A 26,851-nucleotide genomic window follows, 5' to 3' on the forward strand; every position below is an offset into this window, starting at 1 on the left:
GAAGGCGGATCTTACATTCAGCTGATCATGGTTACATAACTGAAACCGGAGAACTTTGAACTAATAGGAAAAGGAGGTCAATGCAAGTGCGTTGTGTTTGTGTGTCAGAAGAATCTTACGAGAGAGAATTAAAGCTGGAAATGTCGTCTGAAGTGTACGACTGCATCATCGTTGGCGCAGGGATCCAGGGGTCCTGCACTGCCTATCAGCTGGCCAAAAACAAGCAGAAATCTCTACTGCTGGAGCAGGTCGGTGCAGTAGGCTACGCAGTATTTCTAAATCATTTGCTCAGTCTTATTATGATTCATCACTTAATTCTAAATGACAGCATAAAAACTGTTAGCAACTTTATAAAGGCAGAATACTCACCTAAAGAAAGAAAGAAATGTAAGAGAGAGCATTAATTTTTCCATATATGGATTTGACTGTTATGGTTTTATCATTATTAAAACAAAGGCAATGCAAGTCCAGTGGGATTATTATGACAGTATTCTTCGAATTCCTTCTTTCTCCCCAGTTTGTTTTGCCCCACTCCAGAGGGAGCTCTCATGGCCAAACCAGGGTTATACGGAAAACCTATGAGGAAGATGTCTACATACAGATGATGCACGAAAGCTATGAGCTCTGGGCTCAGCTTGAGAGAGAAGCAGGTGTTGAACTGTACAGGTGAGTGTTTAAGTAAGAATGATGACATTTTTTTCTCTACAATGCAACACGCTGTACAACGAAACTTGCTGTCATAGCCCTCACCGATAACTTTAAAGGGGCATTTTCATTGTAGTCCCTGAGCATCATCTACAGACCATGGGGCGCACTTGTTTTTACAGTGTCTGAGAGGTGTAATGGATCACTAGTGGATCAAGCCCACTCAGCCTTGATGCAGAATCAGGCGCCTTCCTCTTTCTCTCACCGCTATCCATCTCAGCTCTCTGACAGATGGGTCCTGATGAGAGGCCACCTGTGCCCTTGAGCATCTCAGAGACTGCTGGGCAACGAGTGAAAAATATGTGCAAGATTTTAATTTGCTGGATTTGTTCTCTTCTTTGTACTATTTACATGACACTTGCTTTCCTAACAAGTTAAAGTTATTAAAATATTACTGCTTTGGACAAGATTAGTATTTTAGTTCAGATGAGAGGGTCATTTGTGTGGATGTGGTGGTTCTGGAAAGTCATTTGCAAAGTGGGGTTTTGGAAAATAAATCTTCATTTTTGGAGTAAATGCAATACAGTGACTTGCAATTATCATTTAAGACCAGCATTAATGATTTTCTTTTTGATTGCATAATGTCAATCAGGGTAATCTACGCTATGGACTCATTTATATGATCATAATTACAGTTCTAGTTATAATTTTAATGGCAAAGTTGAATTTCCAGTAGCCATTACTCTGGTCTTTAGTGTCACATGATCTTTCAGAAATCATTCTAATATGCTGATTTGGTGCTTAAGAAACATTTCTTATTTTTATCAATGTTGAAGACTGGTGTGCTGTTTAATATTTTTGTGGAAACTTTGATGAATAGAAAACTTGCATTTATTTGCAAAATTGTATGACATTGTCTGACATTATACATGTCTGTCACTTTTGATCAGTTTTAATGCATCCTTTAAATTATTATTAAATTATTAATTTCTGTTAATTGGTGGTAGTGTATACAGATTAAAGTTTTTTTTTCCCTTATCGATTCAGCACACCTTTATACCTTTGTTTATTGCTTGCTAGGTAAGTTTATTATATAACAGACCAAATATAACACAGTTTAGAGATGTTTTATTATACATAGACTTAGTATTTTTCTGTTTTGAAATATTTTTTTTTTACTTCTAAATATTACACTGTTATTAAAATATAATCAAGAGATTTGTGAGAGATTGTGGTGAAGCTCACACCTGACACTCATACAGTGGCTGTTCTGGCTCTTAGTGATTTAATTTTCTTTTTACATCAGATGGGATGCCGGCAGCTTGAACCGCCAACTGTTATTTTACCCAGTGAGCTGCCAAAAGGTCCAAATCCATAATAAATATTTGACAGGCAGTGCAGTGACAAATTTAGCTTTAGTTACAGTGTTCAGCGAAGGTCAAAATAAATGAGGATGCTGCAATTATGGACGTTCCTAACTGGGACAGGATTATAATTCTCATAGGACCCCCAAGGTAGTTGAGAAACAGTAAGGTTGTGAGAAGGTTCTATGCACTTTTGATTCAGATGGTATTAAAATTACCTCAGCAAGAATCTTGCCCCACCATGATGTGACCCGCCTCTTTGCTATTAGGCACAAGGGCATTGACTAATGTGACAGAGTCCTTCTTTCAGCGTCCCCAATCAAACACACCCCCACACACAGTGGGGGATTCAGTCATAAAAATCTCTGATGAATGACTTGGACCTGTGAACTCATGCTGCCCATGCATCATGATGGCTGGCAGATGAAGTAAGCCTTGAAAAACAGTATCCACAGAAAACAGCATGACCATCTATCACACATTGTTGATTTAAAGCCTGTGTTTCTAACCTCTCATCCATACTGCCATAACTCCACATTAAGACACCTGCATCACAAGCAGGCGCAGACGGCACATTGCACAATTTATACATGCCTCTAAGCACTTCCACCTAAATCAAGGTACAGCTGTTTAGCATGGTCGTCTTTTGAACTTCTCCTCACAGGCGCACAGGCTTACTGGTTATGGGTCCAGAGAACGGAGAGGGTTTCTCACGCCTAAAGGCCACGATGCAGAAGCACAATATTCCCACAGTGTTTCTGGAGAAGCAGGAGTTCAGCCAGCACATTCCCAATGTGAATCTCGCTGATGGGAACGGAGCACTGATAGACACCTTTGCTGGCGTGCTGTATGCGGACAGAGCCCTCCGAGCTGTACAGGTCAGCTGATCACATACACTACTGTACAAAAGTTTCGGATCAGTAAGATTGATTGATTTTAAAGAAATTAATACTTTTAATACTTTTTCAATTTACCAAAAGTGACAGTGAAGTACTTATAACTTACTGTTAAAAAAATGTTGCTTAATAAGTAATGTAACTTTGTAATTTAACATAAAAAAAAATCTTTTTTTCTTTTTTTAAAAAAAAGTTTTTATTCTTCAAAGAATCCTGAAAAAAAAGTGTCCCGGTTTTCCCAAAAATAGTAAGCAGAACAACTGTTTCCAACATTGATTATAAAAAGAAACGTTTCTTGACCTTTTTAATAATATTTTACAATATTTCAGTTTATTTCCGATTAAATAAGTGCAGCCTGGGTACAAATAAAAATGTCTAATCCCAGACTTTTGAACAGCAGTGTAAAATGAGACATTTTCTTGTTTTAGTGAACCATTTTATTAAAATATTTATTTAAAATCATCTCTGGGAGGCCGTTGGAATGTCACACATCAATCTTATATTTAGCTTGGCAACTCAAAGCTATCAGATGCTCATCTAATTATGTATGTGAAATGAATACATTTTCAACCGTTCCAAAACCCGCTTGGACCGATTGGGTCTATCCTCATTGAAGTATCACTGAAATTAATTCAGTAGATCAAAAGTCAGTAGATCAATTTTAGCTCACCATAGCAGGGGCATGAGTTTTAGGTACAATAAAGGACATTTGTTTGACATGTCAGATTCCCTTTTTGAAGACAAATGCTGTTGTAATTAATAAAAGTATTATTTTTTATTCTCAGATAAGAGTTCAGTTTAAGCAAGTGCTGTGAAATTCAGCACACAGTGGAAATAAATCTCTTACTGTGTGAAAACTCCTAAACTTTCAATGTCAGAAAGGCATTGAGCAATGTTCTTTGTGTACATAACTGTACTTCAGTGTTGCCTTCACCGTGCCTTTTAAAGCTTTCAAAGATAAGATATGGCTGCAAACTAGCTTGTTAAAGGCTCCTTACACCCTATAGGGAATATTGTTATGCACTTTTATACACAATGCCTCTCTGGATTCAATAAGCTCTGCCTACAGCAGCTAGAGTGTGCAGTGATAAGCTCCCTGTTGGCTTTCACTAAGGAAACTCTTTCATTATCTGTTGCCTGAATCTGACCAGCTTTTTCCACTTTTAACTGATCCCCGCTGACATCCCTCTGTGTCAAATTCAGCCCCTGTTAAATTTTAACCAAGTCTCTCCTCACTGCTCTGATTAGGAGTTTCTGTCATAGATGAGGTGTTTTGAAGAAGTTTTGTCTATGCACTAAAGTTGAGCATGCTGTAGTCAGATTGATTTGAATCTGTGGGTCTCTGTGTGTTTTCAGAGGCTGTTTCAGTCCTGTGGGGGTGTGATAAAGGACAGGGAGAAAGTGATTGACATCAGGCCTGGTGCAGAGGTCACTGTAACGACGGGCTCTGGAGTGTACAGAGGGAGGAGTCTGGTGATCACTGCGGGACCCTGGGCCAACACTCTACTGACACACATAGGACTGCAGCTCCCGCTCAAGGTTCAGCAGCTATCCAGCCACCCCTCTTTCATTCATTCATTCTAATTAGCTTCTTTCTTCCATACATTCTTTTTCTTTCTTTCATTCGCTCACTAACCTATTTTTTCTAATTTATTTCATCAATTAATTTACTTACCTTCTGTTTTCTTTTTCTTTCTTTCTCTCTTTCTTTCTTTTACATTATTTCATTCATCCATCCATTTGTTGATTTCTTTCTTCACCTATTTACCCTCTTTATTTCATCCATCTGTTTATTCATTTACTCCCTTTTTTATTAATCTGCTCATCCATCTATCCATCCATCTTTTTAGTTTTCCTTACCTACACTCTTTCTTTCTTTTTTCTTACCACATTATTTCTTTCAGCTATCCAGCCATATTTTTCATCACCTGCTTAGCCTTTTTATTTTACCATATTTATTTACTCTTTTTCCATTCATTAATCTACACATTTACTCTTTCCTCCCATCCATTTTTTCATTTCTCTTACCTTCATTCATTCATTCATTCATTCATTCATTCATTCTTTCTTTCTTTCTTTCTTTCTTTCTTTCTTTTTCTTTCACCTATCCATTTGTAATATTTAATTCTTTGCTTATTTATCCTCTTTATTTCATGTTTACTCATTCATTCTCATTTACTCATTTTTTCCATCCATCCATGCATTTACTCCCCTTCTTTCTTTCTTTCTTTCTTCTTTCCAGCCACCTATCCATCCATGCATCCATCTGTTTATTCATTTACTCCCTATTTTCGCAACTGTCTGCCATCCATCAGTCCATCTATTTAATTTTTCTCACCTACACAATTTCTTTCTTTCTTTCTCTTTCTTTCTTTCTTTCTTTCTTTCTTTCTTTCTTTCTTTCTTTCTTTCTTTCTTTCTTTCTTTCTTTCTTTCTTTCTTTCTAGGCTATTCATCCTTTTTGTTCACCTGCTACCTGCTTAGACTCTTTATTTTACCATATTTACTCTTTTTTCATCCATTCATCCATCTATACAGTACATCCATCCATTAATTTACTCCCCTTCTTTCTTCCCATCCATCCATTTTTTTAATTTCTCTTACATACGTACGTACATTCGTTCGTTCGCTTTCTTTCTTTCTTTCTTTCTTTCTTCCAACCATCCATTTACTCACATTCTTTTTTCTTTAAAGGCATCATGGAACAATATATCAGTGTGAAATGTCTGGGTTTGGAAAAAAGGTTCTGAAAAATGGAAGCATGGGAATATATAAGTCATACTGCCTATCAACCATAGCTTGTGAAACACACACAGGCACATATAGATTGATCTGGATTACACCCCTGGGCAGAATGAAAAGTGAGTTATTTGTGAATGCACAGAAACCACCCTATACTCACCTCCCGATCCTATAAACAGCTCCCAGAGTCTCCAGTCCACCGAGATCTCTTATGTGTCACACGCTACGAGAGAAGTGATGGAAAAAGAATTCTGTGTTAGTTAAACTCCGAATTGGACCTAGAATTGGAATTGCATTTTTCAGGATCGCACAGGCTTGAAAGTCTGCGCTTGGGTGAGCACAACAATATATGAGCAATGAATTTGTGCACTGCCAAATTTTTATGGTCTCTGAATGAGAAGACAGGCTGGACTATTCTGAGCTAGCAATTCCTTACTGCTTATTACATTTACTATAAAGTGAGTTAAAGGGATAGTTCACAAAAAAATTTTTAATTCTGTCATTTATTACTCACTCTTATGTCGTCCAAGCCCATAAGACCTTCATTCATCTTCATACACAAATGAAGATATTTTTGATAAAATCCGAGAGCTTTCTGACCCTGCATAGACAGCAACGCAACTGAAATGTTCAAGGCCCAGAAAGGATGTGACATCAGTGGTTCAACCTTAATTATATGAAGCTACAAGATTACTTTTTGTGCACAAAGAAAATTATCCGTGTAAGAAGTTGTTCTTTGGAGTGAAAAGACTTTTTCCGGGCAGGTTGTAAAGATTAACGTATGCTACTGGAAGGAGAAGATCCCAGGCACCTATAGTGTCAGCCAGAGTTTCCCATGTTTTGTAGAGATGGAGCCAAAAGAGGGGGAATATGATATTTACGGCCTTCCATCCAATGAGTATCCTGGACTAATGAAGGTGAGTGACAGGAGGGATGCTGTTTTTTTAAAGAACAGGTTTGATTAAAGCCATAGCCTATTGGTTAACTTTGTGGTGCTCAGTTTCAAGTCTTATTGCGTCATTCTGGATTGTTTAGTAAAACTAAGAAATATTAAAAATATTTTTGTTCATTGAAATAAAATTAAAATACAATAAAAGCACAAGATTAAGTTAAAAGAAATTTGGCATCTATCTGAGATATGTAGTAAAATTACTAAAACTAAAATAAAAACAGATTAAAGCTAAATAGAAATAACTAATTACAAAAATACCAAAAGCACTTAACAAAATTAGAAACGTTTATATATATATTTATAAATATAACAATAAAACAAATAATATAAATATAAAAATATGAATAAGTGCCATAACAGAATAGAATCAAATGCACCACGTTTCACTTAAAAATAGTGATAAAAATAAAATAAATAAATACAGTTTCAACCACAACTTTAGCCTGTTTTCCTGATTTTTATTTGAAAGACCACTTCTCCATGGAAACAATAGATATAGCCTGTCCTAAACCGCTATATCAGGATGTACTTCAGACCATTGCATTAATGCAATTGCCTGCCCACATCTCATAAAAAAGCCACCAGAGACTGATAGTCTCTGATAGTCCATAGATTTCATTCTTTGTTAATTAATCCATAATTCCCTCATGTAGCAATACAGCACACATCACCACTCAGAGTTCAAATGCATCAGTTGCAAGCCCAAACAGGAGTGCTTCTGTACCTCTCTGAATGGATCCATGGACTTCGATGCTTTTACAAAAGCAGAGAAGCAGCACTCTCCTTTGGTCTGTTCTCCCAGTACTAATCACCCGGTTTCAGCATGCGGGAGAGCCCAGCAGGAGTCTTCAGTCTCATCACACTTAGCAAGGCTGAATGGGAGAGCACAGATGGCTGTGTCATGTTAGATGCATTATGTCTGCTCCAGTCGCCGAGGCCTGGCTTCTGCACGTATATCTGCTGCTCCTCCAAGCATACCGAGCGGTGGATCACAGATCCGTAATGTATCATAGGTCAGATTGTTTTTATGGATCATAGTGTGCGTGCATGTGTCTGAGCAGGTGTGTTACCACATGGGCAGTGAGACCGAACCGGATGAGCGAGATAAACAGACGGATAGAGGGGACATCGATATTCTGGTGCGTTACGTCACCCGCCGTCTCCCTGGGCTGGTGCCAGTGCCTGCTGTGGTGGAGAGCTGCATGTACACGGTGAGTCGCTTCATTACTCGTCCTCAGGTGCCATCACTGTGTGTCCGGACCAAACTTTCTTTCTCATGTGGAGAGAAGAAAGATATTTGAATGCATGGCTCATATTTTATTCTGGCAAAATCTTTTCTTGACAGATGCATGCTGACAGACAGATGCTTGGTAATCAAATGAAAATCTCTACGATGATTTAAAAAAAAAAAAAAAAAACATTCAGTCATCACAAATGTCTGGAAAGGTCATGGAAATTCGCTGGTCAAAAAAAGTGGGAACCCTGATGTTCTGGTTGTGATAGTGTCACATCACGCTGCGGTTTCACATTCAGTGTGGACAGACAAATTGCTTGTCATGGGAAACTTGTCGCATCGCATCTGGTTAGGAACGTGGTGTTAGCCTCTCATCAGAACATCAAAAAAAGTCAGTTCTTTCATAGCAGGTTTTCATTTGCTCTGTAAACTTCTGCATGACCAAACAAAGTTTCCATCCAGATGGCTGAAATGAAAAAAATATACAAACAGCTTACAAATGCAAGGTACAATCACATCAGTCATGGAAAAGTACAGCGATGATGCAATACAACCTAAATCCTTTATAAACTGCCCTGTCAGGAGCTCCACAGCACGCCGATGAGCACGCAGAGATAAAGTTCAGTATTAAAGCAAGAAACTGAGTGGAACCGTATAAAACGGTTACCTAGTAGCATGATGCACAGAGCTGTCTTCTTCGATACTCAGTCAGCCACTGTATTGATTATTTTCATACTTAAAAGGAAAAATATCAAGTGGTTCAAAATGAATCAAAGAATAATTTCTGTTGATGTTTATGTTAGTAATAGTCAGAAATTACATTTGTTTCTGAATCTTTAGAAGTGAAGTGACTAAGTTTGGAGTCAGTAGGATTTTTTTTTTTTTTTTAAATAAGTCTCACAATAATCTCACAATAATGCTCACAAAGGCTACATTTATTTGTTCAAAAGTACAGTAAAAACACAAACATTGTGAAATATTATTACAATTTCAAATACCTTTTTCGAATGGAATATACTTTAAAATTGTATTTAATTATGGCAAAGCTGAATTTTCAGTAGCCATTCTGTCTTCAGAATCACGTGATCTATCAGAAATTATTCAGATATGAGGATTTGATTCTCAAGTAACATTTCTTTTTATGATCAACGTTGAAAACAGTTTTTAAAAATTTTTTTTTTAAAAGATTCTTTAATACTTTTAATACAAAAAAAATAAAAAAAATTGTTGATGGTGCTGTGGACTTGTGCGATTGAAGTGATGTGCTTTCAAGCTGTCTTTTGTTAACAGACTAAGAAATTGACTTCCACCACCTTATTGCACAATTATAACATGTGAAATGATAAAAATACCATAGGCTTTATGAAGACATGGAGATTGTATAAATGCTAAGTATGTTTCTAGGTAACAGCCTGTTTTATATTGTTTCTGTGTAAACTCTGGGTGAGTCTAACTGCTCTTTCTAAAAGAGAAGCATGGGGCGGGTTTTTTTAACCATTCTTTTATCAACAAAGAATTTTTGTAGCGTTTTACTGTAGTTTTTGCTGTAACTTAATGCATTCTTGCTGAATAAAATGATTAATTTCTTAAAAAGAAAGTAAATCTTACCAAGCCCAAACTTTTAAATGGTATCGTACAACCCAACTAGACATTCAATTAAATGTTTGTCATTCCTAAATCACTTAGTCAATTTGTTCAATTTCAGGCATGTAGTGGCTTATCTCTTAAGCAGCTTTTTCATTTTTAAACTCAGTTCAAACAGCGCTCATAATTCATGCCGCGTGCATGTTCAGAGTACAAAAAGGTCAAATATTTGCAGAAATAATTACCATCCAGTCTTGATGTTTAACATTCCCCTGCTTGGTTGTTTGCAGGTCACACCAGACCATAAATTCGTCCTTGATTCCCACCCAACCTACGGCAACATCATCATCGGAGCTGGATTCTCAGGTCAGTACGAGCACTAATGAACTCTGCGCGCAGCCATCCCTGTAAAACACAGCCACACGCGCTCACGTCGACTGGAAGAACTATTCAAACTTTTTAATGAGGGATCGGAACAGGGCACTAGTGAAGGACAGGAAGCGAAGCCCCCAGTGCGGGCGCCTTTTATCATCTAATTAAAGGCGGTTGCTGGCTCCCCGGGTCCTGCGTGCTCCCAAACTCGCCTCTCAGGGGGCCAAAGGGCTCACCTGGCATTTGTTCCATCTGTTCCCATCACCTCCTCCTTAGACTAATTATGGGGCTAATTATATTCCACTGGTAATCACTTCAGAGAAGCGCTGGTTAGCAGCATAGGGCGCGGAGAGTGGCGTTTGGTGGGAAGGGGTTAGAAAAATACAGTACAGCTGAGCGCTACTGTGGCAGCACGGTTTAGCTATTCATCTTGTAACGCATTGTCTCGGTTAAAGGAGGTGTCACAGGAAGCATTGTGTGGTTGCCTCACTGTACCGGTACCGTCCCAATGCTCTGGCACGTCGCGCACTAATGATTTATGACATATATTCTTCTGCCTTAATAATACATTACAACTCTGATAGGAGCAGAGGAATGCTCACTATTAACCTCTCCCTCTCTCGTTTTATTGTCTGCCATAATGACAGTGTTTCGCCTCCCCGCTGCTCCCCTGCCCTCAGCGCAGCTGTTGTATTTGCAGCTTGGGAAAAACTAAAGTGTGCGAATTGGATTCCTTTCAGGGCCTAACACACAGAACGTAGCTTTTGGATGGGAAGTTGCCCCTCTTTCCACCTGGAATTTGTCTCAAGCCAAGCTCTGAGCTCAAGGCCCTCCGGTTGCCATGGATACCTAGTCACATCAGTGGGGTTTAAGGAAGAACAGAGACCGTCTGTCAGTCAGAGACGTATCCACTCAAAGCCCAGCCTTGCAGACTTCAAACGGCCACCCAATTCGCAAAGGCAAGAGCCGAGAGCGTCGGAGAAGAATGCAGTGCATTTTAAACATCTTACCCAGCTCCATCTCTGTCTTAAAGGGATAGTTCACCCGGAAATGAAAATTCTGTCATCATTTACTCAAAAGTATGACTTACTTTTGTTTTGTGGAGCACAGAAGGTTGTGCAGGTTGTACTTTTCCATGTAGTTACTGTATAATAAATGGAGACTAAAGCCGTCAGTGCTTCAAAAAAGACTGAAAAGCAGCATCATAAAAGCAGTCTCCATGACTAGTCATACAATAGCTTTGTGTGAGGTACAGACCAAAATTAAATCATTATTCACTCAGAATCCTTCCCTCTAGTGGACTGTTAATCATTTTGACTTGATCATTATGTCAATGAGTTGAATTTGAAAACCAGGTCAGTTTTGTGAACACTATCAGCTGATTTATTAAAGAGAAAATCACATTGTTCATGAATCAGATATTACTATATCTCATGAAATTAAAAAGGAGAGTTCGGACTGATATTAAGATTTTCAGTAACTTGCATTTTATTCGCTCACAAAACTGTTATATGGCATTAAAAGACCTGAAATATAGTGCATGTTTCATATGGACCAAATTCATGATACTTTTATGTTGTTTTTACATTCCTTTACAAGCAGAAGTCTAAGTTCATTGTAATTGCATGTAAAATATGGACATTTGCACTACCTTTTTTGGTCAAATTTTGGGGTTAGTAAGATTATACTTTTATCCAGCAGTGACGCATTAAATTGATTAAAAATATGAAGCAGCCCAACTGTTTTCAACGTTTATAATAAGATCAGTTTTAATGTTTATAATAAATTAATAAGTTTTTGTTTTGTTTTTTGAGCAGCAAATCAGCATATTAGAACGATTACTGAAGGATCATGTCACACTGAAGACTGAAGTAATGCTTAAAAATCAGTTTGCCCTCATCGGAATAAATTACATTTTTGAATATATTTAAATAGAAAACAGCTATGTAATAACATTTCACAATATTACTGTTTTAACTGTATTTTTAATCAAATAAATGCAGCCTTAGTGAGACATCTTACAAAAAAAACTAACTGCCCCCAAACGTTTAAACGGTAGTGTACTTTATTCCAAATTTCTCCTTTTGTGCTCCAGTGAAAGAAGAAAAGATATTTATGGAATTAAATGTAGGTGAGTAATAATAACAGAATTTTAATTTTAAGCTAAAATGATCTTTTTTAACACACCAGAGAAAACATGCATGTACACAAGCATGCTATAATGAATCCTCTGACAGTCCACTTTCTTCAATAAGGGAGACAAATTTTCTTAATTTAGCATTTTGCCAAAACCCACCCAAAAGATAAATGTACTGTGACAGCGGGTATGATGGTGCCAGCATGATTTGAGGGTTTTTTTCTCTCTCTCCATACTCTCTCATGCAAAGGCTTTCTGAGTCAGACAGTGGACGACAGATAATGGCTATTTATAGAGGGGCCGCTGTAGATTTCCGTGAGGTGTGCTGCTTTTAGCCCAGTGTATTGAATGAATGTAAACTCTATCCTATGATGATTCACCTCTCAGCAAATGTGATTTGTTTTTTTTCTCATTCTTTCCCCGCAGGCCACGGCTTCAAGTTCGGCCCTATCATAGGGAAAGTGCTCTCTCAGTTGGCCATGGGGCAGGTTCCCTCATACGACCTCTCACCTTTCCGTATTCAACGTTTCCAGTCTCACACCAGATCGTCACTTTGAATCCAGGAGCCTACAATGACAGCTACATTTAATATAATAAAACAATGTCAAACAATGTAGACCAATGTCTGAATGGTAACCGTGTCATGCTAATTCATTACTAATTCATTCAAACCTTTTTTCTGAAATATGACTGAAATATTCAAAAATGAAATATTTTTTCCCACAGAATCCTGTGTTTGTGTGTGTGTGTGCGCGTTGATGGGACATTTGTTACCATGGAGATTGTATAAGTGCTAATTATGTTTCTAGGTAACAGCCTGTTTTATATTGTTTCTGTGTAAACTCTGGGTGAGTCTAACTGCTTTTATTGTTATTTTTTAAATCTTGATATAATTGTTTTTCTTTGCATTGCATTTTGTCCATTTAATATTTCTTATAGAGAAGCATGGGGCGGGGTTTTTTTAACCATTAGTGATGGTTTAATGTTTGTATATAAAATTAAAGCCACATTCATTCATTTACATGCACATTTGAATTAAAAAGTAATTTATTACTTTTTTAATACTTGGGGTTATTATAGTTCACTAAACCTTAAACCAAACAAAATGCCATTACTGAACATTAAATGAAAATGTAGGCTAATTCTTTATTACAGCTAGTTGCATAGGCAGCATTTCTCATTTTATTTAATTAAACAATGTACTAAAATAACTAAAATTGAAATAAAATAAAAAACTGCTGACATTTCCTTAAAAAATGTCGAAAACAGACAAAATTACAAGTTTAATATTACAGTAAATTTTGAAAATATAAAAATAAAAAACAAACGATAACTTAGAAAATTACACATTAAATTACAAAAAAGTTAAATATGAGAATAAAAAAACGATTATAAATCTTATACCTTAAAAAAGTCTCAATGCTACTAAAATATCTGGATCAACTAAAATATGATACATGAGAGCATCTGCTTGCACTTCGCCACTACGTTTTTGAATGCAAAAATACTCCACCCTAAGCATAAAAGTGAAGAAATGTGATTATATGAACGAGATTAATAACTATTTTATATGTGTCTTCACCATTAACGTTTATATGAAAAGCCTGCAGAGATTTCTGCTCTGTTCTTCAGGAGAGGGATGACAGATCAATACCCTCCGATGCTGATCACCAGAGTAAAAGCCCACCATGTTTCAGCATCTGCTACACTGACAAGGGAACCAATAGCCTCCACGATGAGTTTCTAACAGTATCACCTGATACTGTCTGATTGTGCACGCATTCATCTGTGACCAACGGCATTAAAATTAAAGTGCACACTTGTCAGTTTGTATGATTTTACGCATTACTCCTCCTCGACGGCTCGAAGAGAGCGGTCTGGCGGCAAACAGAGCCTATTGTTAAAAAGACATCATCCATCGAGCCATTTGTCTTGGTGAAGTCAGCATCATTTGTTGACTTGCTGCCTGGACCCATTTTCCCCTGTAAACATGTTAATCACTAATCAGGCAGCCTTTTACTCTAGACATCCACCGGCACCATCAGGAGGATTGAGGAAATTATACAATGTGACAGCGGGTTACCGAGGGCCCATTCATCCTTCTGGCTAGACGTTAGCATGCATTGACAGTATTAGTGTATCGATGGCCATATTAAAATGCCATCAAACATGCAGGAGCTAATGTTTACCTCCTCTGATGAGAGCTAACCTGATTCCATGAGAGCGACAGGAGCTATTGTGAAGGCAAAGGCTTCACCCCATTGAGATTTAATAAATGCAGCTCCAGGCCTGTTTTCTGGCTCATATGCATGGAAGGGTCATTTCCATGGCTTCGGTTGAAATGAGAGCTTTTTTTTTCTCCAAGAAAAGACAAAAGCTCTCTGGCGCAAATGATAAAGGAGCTTTATAATGATCGGGAGAGAGAGAATCAGGCAAATGTGCTCTCTTAAACAATGCAGGTGCTGGATGCCTAAAGGAAGACGTCTGTGCACAAAAGAATCCGTGGACACTTGCTCATCTCTGTCCTTTCATAACAGATAATTCAATAAAATGGTTTTGTTGCCGAGAGTTGCAGCTGGATTGAACCGCACTTAACACTGGCCTCACTGTTTGTTACAGTGACCATGAAGTGTCCTTATCATATGAAAAAAGTGATTTAACTCAAAATTGTATGATGTTGCTACTAGGGTGACTCAACGGAACCATATTCTTTATTTTGAAAGCATGATGCACATATAAATGCTATATATATATAAATAAATGTTAACAAGGAAGAGGTCAATCAAATGATTGGGGTGGAAAGGTAATTTACATGTTTTTGAAAGAAGACTCTTTTGCTCACCAAGGCTTATTTGATTTAAAAAAATGTAATATTGTGAAAAAAATAAATGTTGTGTACAATTTAAAATTACGGTTTTAATATCTAATATATTTTAAAATGTAATTAATTTCTGTGATGGCAAAGCTGAATTTTCAGCAGCCATTACTCCAGTCTTCATTGATCCTTCAGAAATCATGCTAATATGCTGATTTGGTGCTCATTCATTATTTTCATTATTATTATTATTGCTGAAAACAGTACTCCTGCTTAATATCTTTGTGTAAACCATGATACTTTTTTGGTATACTTCGATGAATAGAAAGTTCAGATTAATATTTATTTGAAATAGAATTTCTCTTTAGAATCTCTGCTTTAAATTGATCAAAAGACAATGTTAAAATAACAATGTAAGTGTTTACACTCACTTTTGATCAATTTAGTGCATCCTTGCTGAATTTTTTTTACAACTACTAGTATTTATAAACCTTTTCTTAAAAAACAATGTAGTATTAACATTTAAGAAAAAGACTATTGGATTCTGTACAGTAGCAGTTAAAGTTTGTAACACTAACATTGTTCCTGAATGTAACATTCTCTTCATAGCATCACAAAATTCATTTCAATAAACAGAAATTTGTCAATGCATGCAATAGAGGGTTAAAACAGAATTTTGATGCAAGTGTTTTTTTTTTTCATCAGCCATCAGTAGTAGATTTCACAGCAGAGAGGAGGATGATGAAGGCAACCGTAAAAAAGTACAGACTGCTGGGGCTGGAGTTTTTCTTATAAGCATTTCTCTCATGTTGTCTTTCTGTCTCTCAGATATTGCCCTCTCCCAGGAAATGCCAAAAGATTGGCCTTCTGGAAGGTGTCAGTGTACGAAATTGACATGCACAAGGACAAAGAAAAGTGCACACTGACTGACAACAGAGGGAGAAAGGCATGCGTTGCTATGGTGATGAGTGATGTTTACCACCCTCTAAAGATCTGGTCAGATTGAACAGGGGGTTTGATTTAAGCACAGAGCTCAGAGCAGCCTGCCTGTGATCTGCTGCTGTCCTCATCAAAATCAAACAAACTGTATCAGGTTTTATTTGGAACCGTCTTATTCTCGCTTTTGCTTGTTTTTGATTCATTTAGGCTGTTATTAGAGGTACAACTTCAACATTTTATTATTTTAAGTAAATAGGCACAGGTAAACTGGAGTTAATTCATTTTAAAAAATTAAAATGATTTTTATTTATTTTGCATTGAAATAAGAATAACACTCCTGCTCTTTCATAAAAAAATATATATTTTAGATGTAACCATGTTTGCTCCTTTTTCCCCCCACTCTCAAATAAGAGTGAATAACTATTTTAAGATACATGTGAGAATTTTATACCCTTACAACAAGTACTGTGGTGTTTTGTTTTTTTTATCATATTTAAGGCCAAAAAGTATACTTCAAATAACACGTTTTTATTTCCACTTACATTATTTGCTATGTATTTTGCTGTTTTTTTTATATTTGCAGTTAGTCAACTAGGTTACCATGCATGAGGGAAAAAAGTAGGAAAGTATACTTAATGAGAAAAGTGCATGGCATTCCTTAAGCCATGTTTGATTTGATTATCTTTTAAATATTAAAGTTTTTTGTTGTTATTTTATTAATTTCTAATGATACAACAGTTAGTTCTGATACTCAAATTAAATCGACTGAGCAGCGTTTGATCCAGCAGCACTGAGAATTTGCTTTTTTTTTTTTTTTTTACTAATTTTTATTTTATTCTAATCAAAATAATTACTATTTTAAAATACATGTAAGGAAACCATACTCTTTAAAGGTAACAGAATAGCATACTAAATTACTGACATATGTTTTATGCAAGTCCACTTTCTTCTCCTCACTTCCAACCAGACCTGGACTTTTTTTTCTGCTTCTCTGTGCTGTCGGTGCAATTCACTGTAGATGCCACCTTGTTTTACATCCATGTGTTTTTATTTGCCATCTGAAATACAGAACAAATTATGTTTACAGCGCAAACACCCCATTCATTTTAAAACTGTGACCCTGCACCTGCTGTGGAACCTGAAATCGAGTCTCCTGAGCTCAAAGCTGTGATGTTTTTTTGCCCTTCTGTGATTTTTATATCCACATATGAGCGTGTAATAAAAAGGAGGTCAGGCCTTCCTGACCCCTGCCAGTCAAACCCCAACGTTTATCTAATGCTGCACACCCTGCCTAAAGAGAAGCACATTAATTAGTGGCTGTCTACCAACAACACTCGCTTCTTTAGACACCAACGGCAAACAAAATTCTCCATCCCTGGGGTAATCATCCTGCAGCACATCGGCCGCCCGCAGAAACCCCAGAGGAGCTCTTTGCGGGAAGACATTGTGAGGGTCAAGAGGGCCAGGATTCATTCCAGCAGGGGGATCAGAGAACATAGCAGCGCAGACTATGATGACAGCACCAGTAAAGATCAATATCCCTGGGTTATGACAGAGCACAGCAGTGTAGTGCCAGAGTCCCTTGGGTGTTTTTTTGTTTTTTGTTTTGTTTTTGTTTTTTTTTTGGACAGAGTTTGCCTTTGGGGTTCAGCTACGAATATTAAAAAAACAGTGACTTACACTGGGGGAAAAAGTAGAAATAAAAACTTATTTGGTCAACTTATTTACCATATATGATAAAGAAAATGTTGATTTAATCATTATTAATTCCTTGTATTATTATTATTATTATTATTACACATTACATTTAAGACAATGCATGCAATTTACTTACTAAAAATATTCTTGGAACTGAATTAGGAATTTAACTATAAATTACAGTTGGACATAAGACAAAATGTTGTAAATAAATAAAGTAAAACAATTTGCAAAGTAGAAATAATGAGGAAAGGATTAGTTCACTTCCAGAATAAAAATTTCCTAATAATTTACTCACCCCTATGTAATCCAAGCTGTCCATGTCTCAATCATTTTGTTAGATAAGACCCTTATTCCTCGGCTGGGATCGTGTAGAGCCCTTTGAAGCTGCATTGAAACTGCAATTTGGACCTTCAACTCGTTAGCTCTCATTGAAGTCCAATATATGGAGAAAAATCCTGGAACGTTTTCCTCAAAAACCTTAATTTCTTTTCGACTGAAGAAAGACATTAACATCTTGGATGGCATAGGGGTGAGTAAATTATCAAGAAATGTTTAAAGGGGTCATATAATATGATTTCACCTTTTTAACTTGTGTTAGTGTGTAGATGTGTGAGCATAAACAACATCTGCAAAGTTACGAAGCTCAAAGTTCAATGCAAAGGGAGAAATTGTCTTTTACAGAATTAGCATAGCATGGCCTACAGTGAACGGCTGGTAAGGGACTACAACAAAATAATTCTGGGTTAGTGACATCATAAACCCAGATAAACCCCGCCCCTGGGAGCATGAAACGAAGAGGGCGAGGCCATGCTGCGCTGCTTTAGAGAAGAGGAAGAAAACTAGGGGTGCACGTAAAAATCTATTCATATACTGTATGAATCGCGATTCTGTCTTCTAAGGATTCTGTTCACAAGTTTCAACATCGGTTCTCAATCCTGTTCCTCGCGTCGCCCTGCTCTGCATCTCTCTCATTCAGATCATATCAGCTCCAACAATTAACTGTTCCATTTATTCACTTATTTTCACATAGCTATGGCAAGCTTTAAACATGGACTTGCATGCGGTTGCCATACTCTATTAAAGCTTTAATCATGATAAAACCGTATATTAATAGCTAACATAATCAGTGGCATAATAACAGCGTATCTAAAAGTATGAAACGACAACAAACAAAAACATAGGCCTACCATTAAAAGGCGTGCTTGCACAGATACTGCACAATCCTCTTCACTAACATCCTCTGCGTCTCAATCGGCCTCAAATAGAGTGGTGGAACTATGATGTCACTTTGTAAGCGAAAACCCGGAAGCGAGTTAGCATTTTAGCACTTCCGGTTCCATCCTCCCAGAGTCAATGGGTTTTTTGAATGGGATTTTGGTTAAATCCCTTAAATAATGGTTCACACAGGTTCAAGATACTTTCATGTATATCTTTTCATGTAACTTACTGTTATGTTTCTTAAAAAAGACGGTTGCTAAGAAATTGCTAAATGGGTCTACAGGTGCTGTCTAAACGTCATCATGCCGAACAGTTTATCAATTTACAGTATTTTCCAGTTGTAGAATAATTTGTAATTCAATTAATTGTAGAATAACCAACGAATAGTTTCCCACATTTTATATTGTTGTTTGACAATGTTTTTTTTTTTTTTGCTTTGCCCCAAAATGCTACAAGTTTTCGGAGGGAAGATGCTTGTTTTATCGCTTACTGATGCGGAGACTCTGGTTCGCACCATAAGGTAAACTCATATTACCATTATTACATGTACCACATTTACCGGCTTTACATGGTGAAAATGAAACTTTAATGATGCATAGTGCTTAAAGCCACGTTCAAATTAAATGCTTACGGCCACATGAAGCTGTTAGAAAGCATATCAATAGAAGCAAGGATAAAATAACATTTTGTGTAACCTCCCTAACAAAATGAGAGCTGAAATGTGGTACTTTGTTCACTAAAATAAGTTTCTTACCATATCCAAAAATTCGCTCACTCTGCTGTTATTTAATAGATTAAATGCACTAGAATTTATGTGGAGACACATTTTTAATTAAAATATTCATATTAATCAAGGATATATTGGCTTTTAATGCACCTGTACAGAAATATGTGCTATGTCCTTCAGTTATAATTATTTCATTTATTCAGTATACTATTTTTTAATGTCTCATTTCAGTTTTAGTTTGGCTCTAGTTTTGTATATATTCCAGTTTATATGAAATGGTTCATGTAGCGTGGATTAAAATTCATATACAGAATAAATCCTTTTCACTGAACATGTTAAAAATAAGTTTGAAAAATTTGTTGGAAGTGTGGTGGTGGTGAAGACAGTGGTGGTGTAGTTCGTTTATAGCCTAAGTTTAGCTTTTTAGTTCGAGCACTTTTATTTAAGCTTCAAAATTCGTCAAATCAATTCAGTTCGTTATATTGTTTTGTGAAGATTATCTTGATGGACAAAACGTGTAAATTTCATGAACTATGACTGAACACAGAGCTTATTTTTTTGCAATAATCCAAAAGCCTATGGAAAATTCCCACTGGGTTTTTGTCGAGGGAACCAGTTTCATACTAACAGCCGATCCGCATACAAAGTGACAATAAAAAACATTTTATTCTAGTTTCATGCATTCTTTTTTTAAAACACTTGAATGTGGGTAAGTTTCATAAATAAAAAATAAAGAAATAAACATTTTGAACAAAAAGCTGAAAAAAGACTTGGATTCAGAATGATAATCAGAACGTAGATGGAGTCAATCAACACCCCAAAGCTTGACAGTTATTATTACCTCTTCATTGGTCGACACTATATTCCATATGGTTACACAGTTTTCATGCTGTTTTAACATGTGGAATCATCTGTTGTTTTGGTTTCTTCTTCACTTGTTTTTTTGTGGAAATTCTGTACAGAAGATGAGTACTAGCACCCCCTACCATATAACAATGAAAACATGGATTAAGTATAAGTCGAGTATACTTACATGTCATGTTAATTATATTTCTGAGAAGTACATAAAAAGTAGGCTAAAATTATATTTTCCTATTTTTAGTTTAAAAGAAGTACTAATAGCACACTTGAATAAACTTCTTTTTCGTAAGGGACCCCTTGAAAAGTGAACTAATCCTTTTCTGAAAATGAACTACAGTAAGTCTTGTTTGATTTGATTATTTTCTATGTAATTTTTTAAGGATCAGAACTGTAAGTAACTGTCTTTATGAATTGAGTGAAGGAAAATTTTACTCAACCAGTTCATTGAAAACACTGATTCATTCAGGAATGCAACAAGTCTTTATGAGTGAGTTAATAAATCATTTACACAACCGATTAGTTCTAATCACTGATTTAAGGAACAACACTAATGTGTTCCTTGCAGGCCAGCTGCAGTTGATTATATTCATTTGGATTATTTGAACTATTTTCATTGGCAAAGCAAAAAGAAAAAGAAAGAAAAAGTTTACACAGAAAAAGGTTTTTCGTTTTATTCCGCTGATTTACAATTGTTTTTCATAATTCTAAACACATGGCACTCATGGCACTAGACTTTGCATTTTCTTATTCGACAAGTCATGATTTTAAACAAAACTGTGGTCCCTAACTCGTATTGTTAAAAGGTACGCTACTTTATGCTAACTTGTTTATTTAACTACTGTATTAAAAATACCAAACCGTCATGTGAACCTCAATTGGAGTAAAGATACCAATTTTGGGGGTTTTGCACTAAAAATCTTTAAACACTGGCCTCCGAGAGCCTGATAACACCACACACTCTGATATCCATTTACTTCCATCATGATGCTGACGGTGGCTGGTGACCGCAAGCGCGTGTCTGTCTTGGGGACGCTGTCATCAGGGATCTGGGAGAGAGGTTACAGGATGTGCCAGCTGCATTTGGAAGGGTAATTCCAAGAGCCTGGTGCCAGCGCTGCGAGGAGGAAACTCAGAGGGCATCAAATGGCGTTACAGCCTCTTCTCGTCACATGTATACTGGGGAGAGACAACACTTGCACCTTTACCCACCTTGTGTCTGTAATGCACCTCCACCTCTCTCACCACACACCGCAGCACAGGAGGGGAATAATGACCACCCATGAATATTACATCACTCCTTTTCATCAGAGGATATTACAATCCAGACAGTGTCAGACAGCTGTATCCGGCAGAGTGGAAGAGGCCTCTGAGGAAGCAAACACATACCCACAAGCTGTAGCCTATTCACAATATACTACGATAAAAATGAAAAAGAACAATAGTTCCAACTTTCAATTCTAAAGTCTGATTGGATGATTCATGTTTTAAGCCATTGCATAATAGCCAAAATAGTAGTGATTGGTCAGTAAAATGTTTAAGTCAGGACTTAGCAAAGATTATTGATAAGCTTCTTATCATATTGCTGTTGCTGCCTTATCATAAAAGAAAAAACAACACTCGGTTTCACTCTGTGTCTTAAAGACACCTTGCCTGAGGGAAAAAAACCTCTAGTGGCTCATTTTATACCTGAGACTTTTGTTTCTGTACACATGGAAAGAATGAGAAGGACACGGTAAAGAAAGACAGATCATGACCATTAATAATGTAGTCACTGGCAAATGTGTTTCACACCTCCAAAAGTTTGATGTAAGGTCTTTTTAAATGTTATGGTCTTAAAATTTGACCTAGAAACAGCAAATGTGCATCACACTCCCTAAATCATCCCTCGCACCATTCCACCCTCATCCTGATCTGCAGTCACACAGACATGCTTGCATGCCATAATTGGAACACACACACATAAAGCAGTGCCCCAGGACTGCTGGGAGTGTAGCTCTTTGAGTTAGTGTTCACGTTCATGACACCCGTGGCTTATGAGTGGGATGAGACTGACAGCTACTGTTTGTTACACGGCTACAAAGGACAAAAAAACAGAGTATAATTGCTAGTGTTGCCACCACAGTCATGTATAAACTCGCTTCATACCGTTGTAAAACCAGTTTGAAAGATGCTTAAGTTGTTCTTAATTATATGGTTGCCACAGCTTTTATACAATACGTGTTCATGACTTTCATTTGCTTGTAATTATATCTGCTGTATATAAATTATATCCTTATGGCTGCATTTAAATTTCACACACACACACATACATACATACAGTGCCCTCCACTAATATTGGCACCATTGGTAAATATGTGAAAATAAATCTGCATTGTTTATCCTTTTTATCTTTTATCCAAAAAATTCACAAAATTCCAAGCTATCATTGAAGTAAAACAATTGAAAGTGGGGGGAAAATCTCATTGTGATATAAATACTTTCTCTAGTTCATGTTGGCCACAATTATTGGCACCCAATTATTGCAACGTCCTTTTCCCAGGGTAACAGCTGTGAGTTTTCTCCTATAAAGCCTGAAGAGTTTGGAGAACACCTGATAAGAGATCAGATACCATTTTTTTCATACAGAATCTCTCCAGGTCCTTCAGATTCACAGCTCCATGTTAGATTTCCAAATGAAATGCAAAATTTACTTTCATCTGAAAAGAGGACTTTGGAGCACTGAGCAACAGTCCAGTTCTTTTTCTCCACAGCCCAGGTAAGACGCTTCTGACGTCTCTAGTTCAGAAGTGGCTTGGTAGCACTTTTCCTGAAGACGTCTGAGCGTGGTGACTCTTGATGCACTGACTCCAGCTTCAGTCCAGTCCTTGTGAAGCTCTCACAAGTATTTGAATCAGCTTTGCTTGACAGTATTCTCAAGCTTGCGGTCATCCCTGTTGCTTGTGGACCTTTTCCTACCCAAATTCTTCCTTCCGGTCAACTTTGATACAGCACTCTGTAAACAGCCACACCTTTCAGTAATGACCCTCTGTGACTTACCCTCTTTGTGGAGGGCGTCAGTGTTTGTCTTCTGGATCATTGCCAAGTCAGCAGTCTTCTCCATTATTGTTGTTTCAGCGAAGAGATACCCAGAATGTATACTGTAGGGATGGTCATTATTTGAAACTCAAATGTAAATATTCTAATATTTTAAGATACTGATTTTTGACTTTCATCAGCTGTAAGCTCTAATCATCAAAAAAAAAAAAAACTTGAAATGTTTTATTTTACATCACTTTTTGAAATAACTTACAAGAAAAAATTTACTTTTTCACAACATTCTAATTTATTGAGATGCACCTGTATATTTAACCGTGGTAATATTTTAATCCCTGTTTGTACTAAACTCATCTGGTGGGTTTGCTGCCAAAAAGCTCTTTTTTCAGTTTCATCTGGCCATAGAAGCCAGTGCCATTTGAAGTTCCAATCGTGTCTGACAACTGAATTTGTTGGAGTTTGTTTTTGGATGAGTGAGGAGAATTTTCCTTGAAACCCTCCTGAACATGTAGGTGATGTAGGGGATGTTTAAATATTTTTTTTAGGTTTCTGACCCAAAGACTCAACTAATCTTTACAATTTTACAGCTGTGATCCTTGGAGAGTCTTTGGCCACTCAAACTCTCCTTCTCACTGTGCATTAGGACGATATAGAGACCTGTCCTCTTCCAGGCAGATTTTTAACATCTTTAGTTGATTGGAAAGAATTTTCATGCTTTAACTCTTTTCTTATTCTGCACATCAGAATTATATTCTTAGGTTTTACTCCTTGTGATGGATGATTAAGGGAATTTGGCCTTTGTGTTCCTCATATTTATAATCCTGTGGAACAGGAAGTCATGGCTGGACAATTTCATACTCTTAGTCACCCTGGTGTGCTAAAAAATATAAATGGGAATATATACACATACATATATACATATACGCGTGTGTGTTATATTACACAATTCAAGATAAGGGGGCAGAAAATGCATAGGCCTATATATATCAATTCATATAATTATTCAATATCAAGAGTGCCTTTTTTTCTTAAAAATTCAGCATGGTTACAAATGTGATATTGATTTTATACAATGGTTCAATAACATAAAAAAAGTTAATATCAAAAGACTTACGTTTTAAACACAATATTGGCCGTTTTTGCTCTATTTCGCCAACAAAACAAACACAGGCTCAGCACTGTTTTGTGTCCCTGAGCAACATAACGGTGTTTCGTTCCTGAATGAATCAACTGTTCAAATGATTCGGTTCAATCGCAATGACTCACTTAACATTGACTTGCTGCCACCTACTGGCGATTTTAATTTTACACTTAAAGTGTCTTTTCATTTTAAAATAATTTCAAATATCAGTATTCAACATTTCATGTTTAAAATATCAAAGCATTATTTATGCATTTGTAACAGCAGGTTAAAGCATTCCATGTCCCTGTGAGCTGCATTAACATGTATAAATACATCTAAATGCCTCGTCATATGCAACTTCTGCAAAGATTAATTTTCTTGATACTGATTTCATTTTAGTAACAGCCTAAATGCATTATTATAATTGACTGATTAAATGTAAGAATTTGACTCAAAAGATGCACACTTTTAGAAGAAAATTGCTTTATAAAAGGTAAAAATGCCCATAAAAGGTAAAACTCAATTTAATTTTATTGGAAAAGATTAATTTCTATCACTGCTGTGAACTGACCACACAGAATATGAAGAATATCAAAAACTTTAGGAGTCAGCTGTCCACAGTAGTCCTTAAGATATCAGCACAATAACACACTCAGCAAAATATTGTCTAATTATCTTTGTTGATAAAATCCCAGAAAATGAGATATTTTTTGTCAATATCGCACCAGCCTTAGCCTGAAATGTCCAGTGTAGACAGCCTCAAGCCGTTGGTTTATTTCTGTATTATTTTGTTTTGGCTAGTAGAAGTTATGAATGGCCAGTAACTTAATCTAGTAGCCAAATTGGCTGGCGAGTGAAAAAATTCATTTCAATCCCAGTAACACTTTACAATAAGGTTCCATTTATTAACATTAGTTAACAACATTAGTAAACATGAACTAAGAGCGAACAATACTTCTACAGCATTTATTAATCTTAATTTCAGCATTTACTAATGCATTATTAAATTCACAAGTTGTGTTTGTTAACATTAATGTAGTGTGAACTAACACGAGTAAACAATGAACAACTGTATTTTCATTAACATTAACAAAGTTTAATAAATAGTGTAATAAATGCATTGTTCATTGTTTGTTCATGTTAGTTAATACATTAATGTTAATAAATGGAACCTTATTCTAAAGTGTTACCTCAATCCCTGTATATACATATATATTTTAGAATTGATATACATTGTTTCATAAATAATTTAATTGAATCATTTTATAATCAATATTTTTATACAATTACATAACTTTTTAATTGATATCAGATTTATAATAAAATAACAGCAACAATTACAATACTATTAGTATCATCAATAATAATAACAATAACAATAGTTAAAACCCAGGAATTATTTAGCAAATTCCAACAATATGAAATAAAATATAAATAAATTGAATATAGGTTTTGAAAAGACAGGCGTCTTACAGACACTGGTTTGATGTGAAGCATTGCCATCTTATCTTCAAATTCAATTTATCTGCACAGCAGGGCTTTGTGTAACACAATGCAAGGACGCTCTTGTGAAAAGACTGCAGCACCTTTAAATTCAGACTGACACAGTGTTTTTAAAGAGCACTATACGTTATGCAAAGCCATATTATTGTATTGATTTGAACTGCTGTCGTCATAACAGTCCATTATAAAAAATTGAAGCTTACAACCTGCATTTATAAATGGCTATAAAAGGTCAGAACAGCATGTTATTTGTACTGTAGGTGTTTCTGTTCAAGCACATCTGCATATAATCCATAAGGCATAGAAAGGTACATTCAAATGTGTGTTCAAGCTAGCAATTATTTATTGAATGGGTAGTTGAAATATGGATCATAATTGTTAGCTTTTAGGCAAGAGAATTGTGGCCTATGAGCAGTATTTATTTGAATGTATTTTAAGATAAAATGCTGGTTTATTTTGCAGAGGACTGCTGTTGGCTCACACTCATCTCACCTACTTCTCTGCTTTGACTGCACTGATGGAGCCAGTGGAAAGCTCCAGCTGCACTGCGCCCAGTAAGCTGCCTTTCCTATTGTTAGCTCATACAGATGACCGCAAGCCTTCCCATTGTGCAATGAAGCAAACAGCCAATGGAAAAGAACAGCTTGTTGAATATGAACCATAGGCTGGGATTTTGTACTCTGTTTAATTTGGCTGTGTATTTTGGATTTTAATACTGAAATTTAAGGCTCCATTCAGATATTTCACCTGAGAAATGTAAGGAAGAACACACTCAGAATGTATTGTTTAACAGAAATGATGAGTATTGCAGAATTTATCTTCCTACTAATATAAATCAAAATTTAAAAGCGGAAAGCTAAAAAAATGAATACAAATAAAGCTGCTGTGTGTAATTCTTTTTTAAAATAGAGTTGAGAAGAGACATTTTTATGCTCAACCTATAACACAAATTCAAGATGGGACAACCTGTTTATCAATTAATGAAAGGTTTTAGGAAACCCATTT

The 26,851-nt window shown here is 36.3% G+C and overlaps 1 protein-coding gene across 3 annotated transcripts; it reads left to right on the forward strand.

The window, feature by feature from the left end:
- Positions 1 to 12,986, forward strand: LOC306851485 (peroxisomal sarcosine oxidase-like). 3 transcript variants are annotated; one of them, XR_013782501.1, is made up of 9 exons: positions 1 to 248; positions 518 to 666; positions 2,674 to 2,887; positions 4,262 to 4,444; positions 6,412 to 6,564; positions 7,661 to 7,810; positions 9,708 to 9,783; positions 12,353 to 12,558; positions 12,653 to 12,762. XR_013782501.1 is itself a non-coding variant. In XM_079387761.1 (8 exons), the coding sequence occupies exons 1-8, from the start codon at positions 81 to 83 to the stop codon at positions 12,481 to 12,483; spliced, it is 1,224 nt and encodes a 407-aa protein (XP_079243887.1). In that variant the 5' UTR covers positions 1 to 80; the 3' UTR covers positions 12,484 to 12,986. The 3 variants fall into 3 exon arrangements, 2 of the variants coding, with proteins under 2 accessions (XP_079243887.1, XP_079243888.1); XM_079387761.1 differs by having other exon boundaries at positions 12,353 to 12,986; XM_079387762.1 differs by lacking the exons at positions 12,353 to 12,558; positions 12,653 to 12,762 and adding an exon at positions 10,530 to 10,669.
- The last annotated feature ends 13,865 nt before the right edge of the window (positions 12,987 to 26,851 follow it).

The sequence above is a fragment of the Barbus barbus genome (genome assembly GCF_936440315.1).
Source record: "Barbus barbus genome assembly, chromosome: 31".
Classification (NCBI taxonomy): Eukaryota; Metazoa; Chordata; class Actinopteri; order Cypriniformes; family Cyprinidae; genus Barbus; species Barbus barbus.

Coding starts and splice junctions, on each gene's coding strand:
- LOC306851485 (XM_079387761.1), top strand. CDS start 81: ATGCAAGTGCGTTGTGTTTGTGTGTCAGAAGAATCTTACGAGAGAGAA. Junction 249..517: donor AATCTCTACTGCTGGAGCAG/GTCGGTGCAGTA, acceptor CTTTCTCCCCAG/TTTGTTTTGCCCCACTCCAG. Junction 2,888..4,261: donor GAGCCCTCCGAGCTGTACAG/GTCAGCTGATCA, acceptor GTGTGTTTTCAG/AGGCTGTTTCAGTCCTGTGG.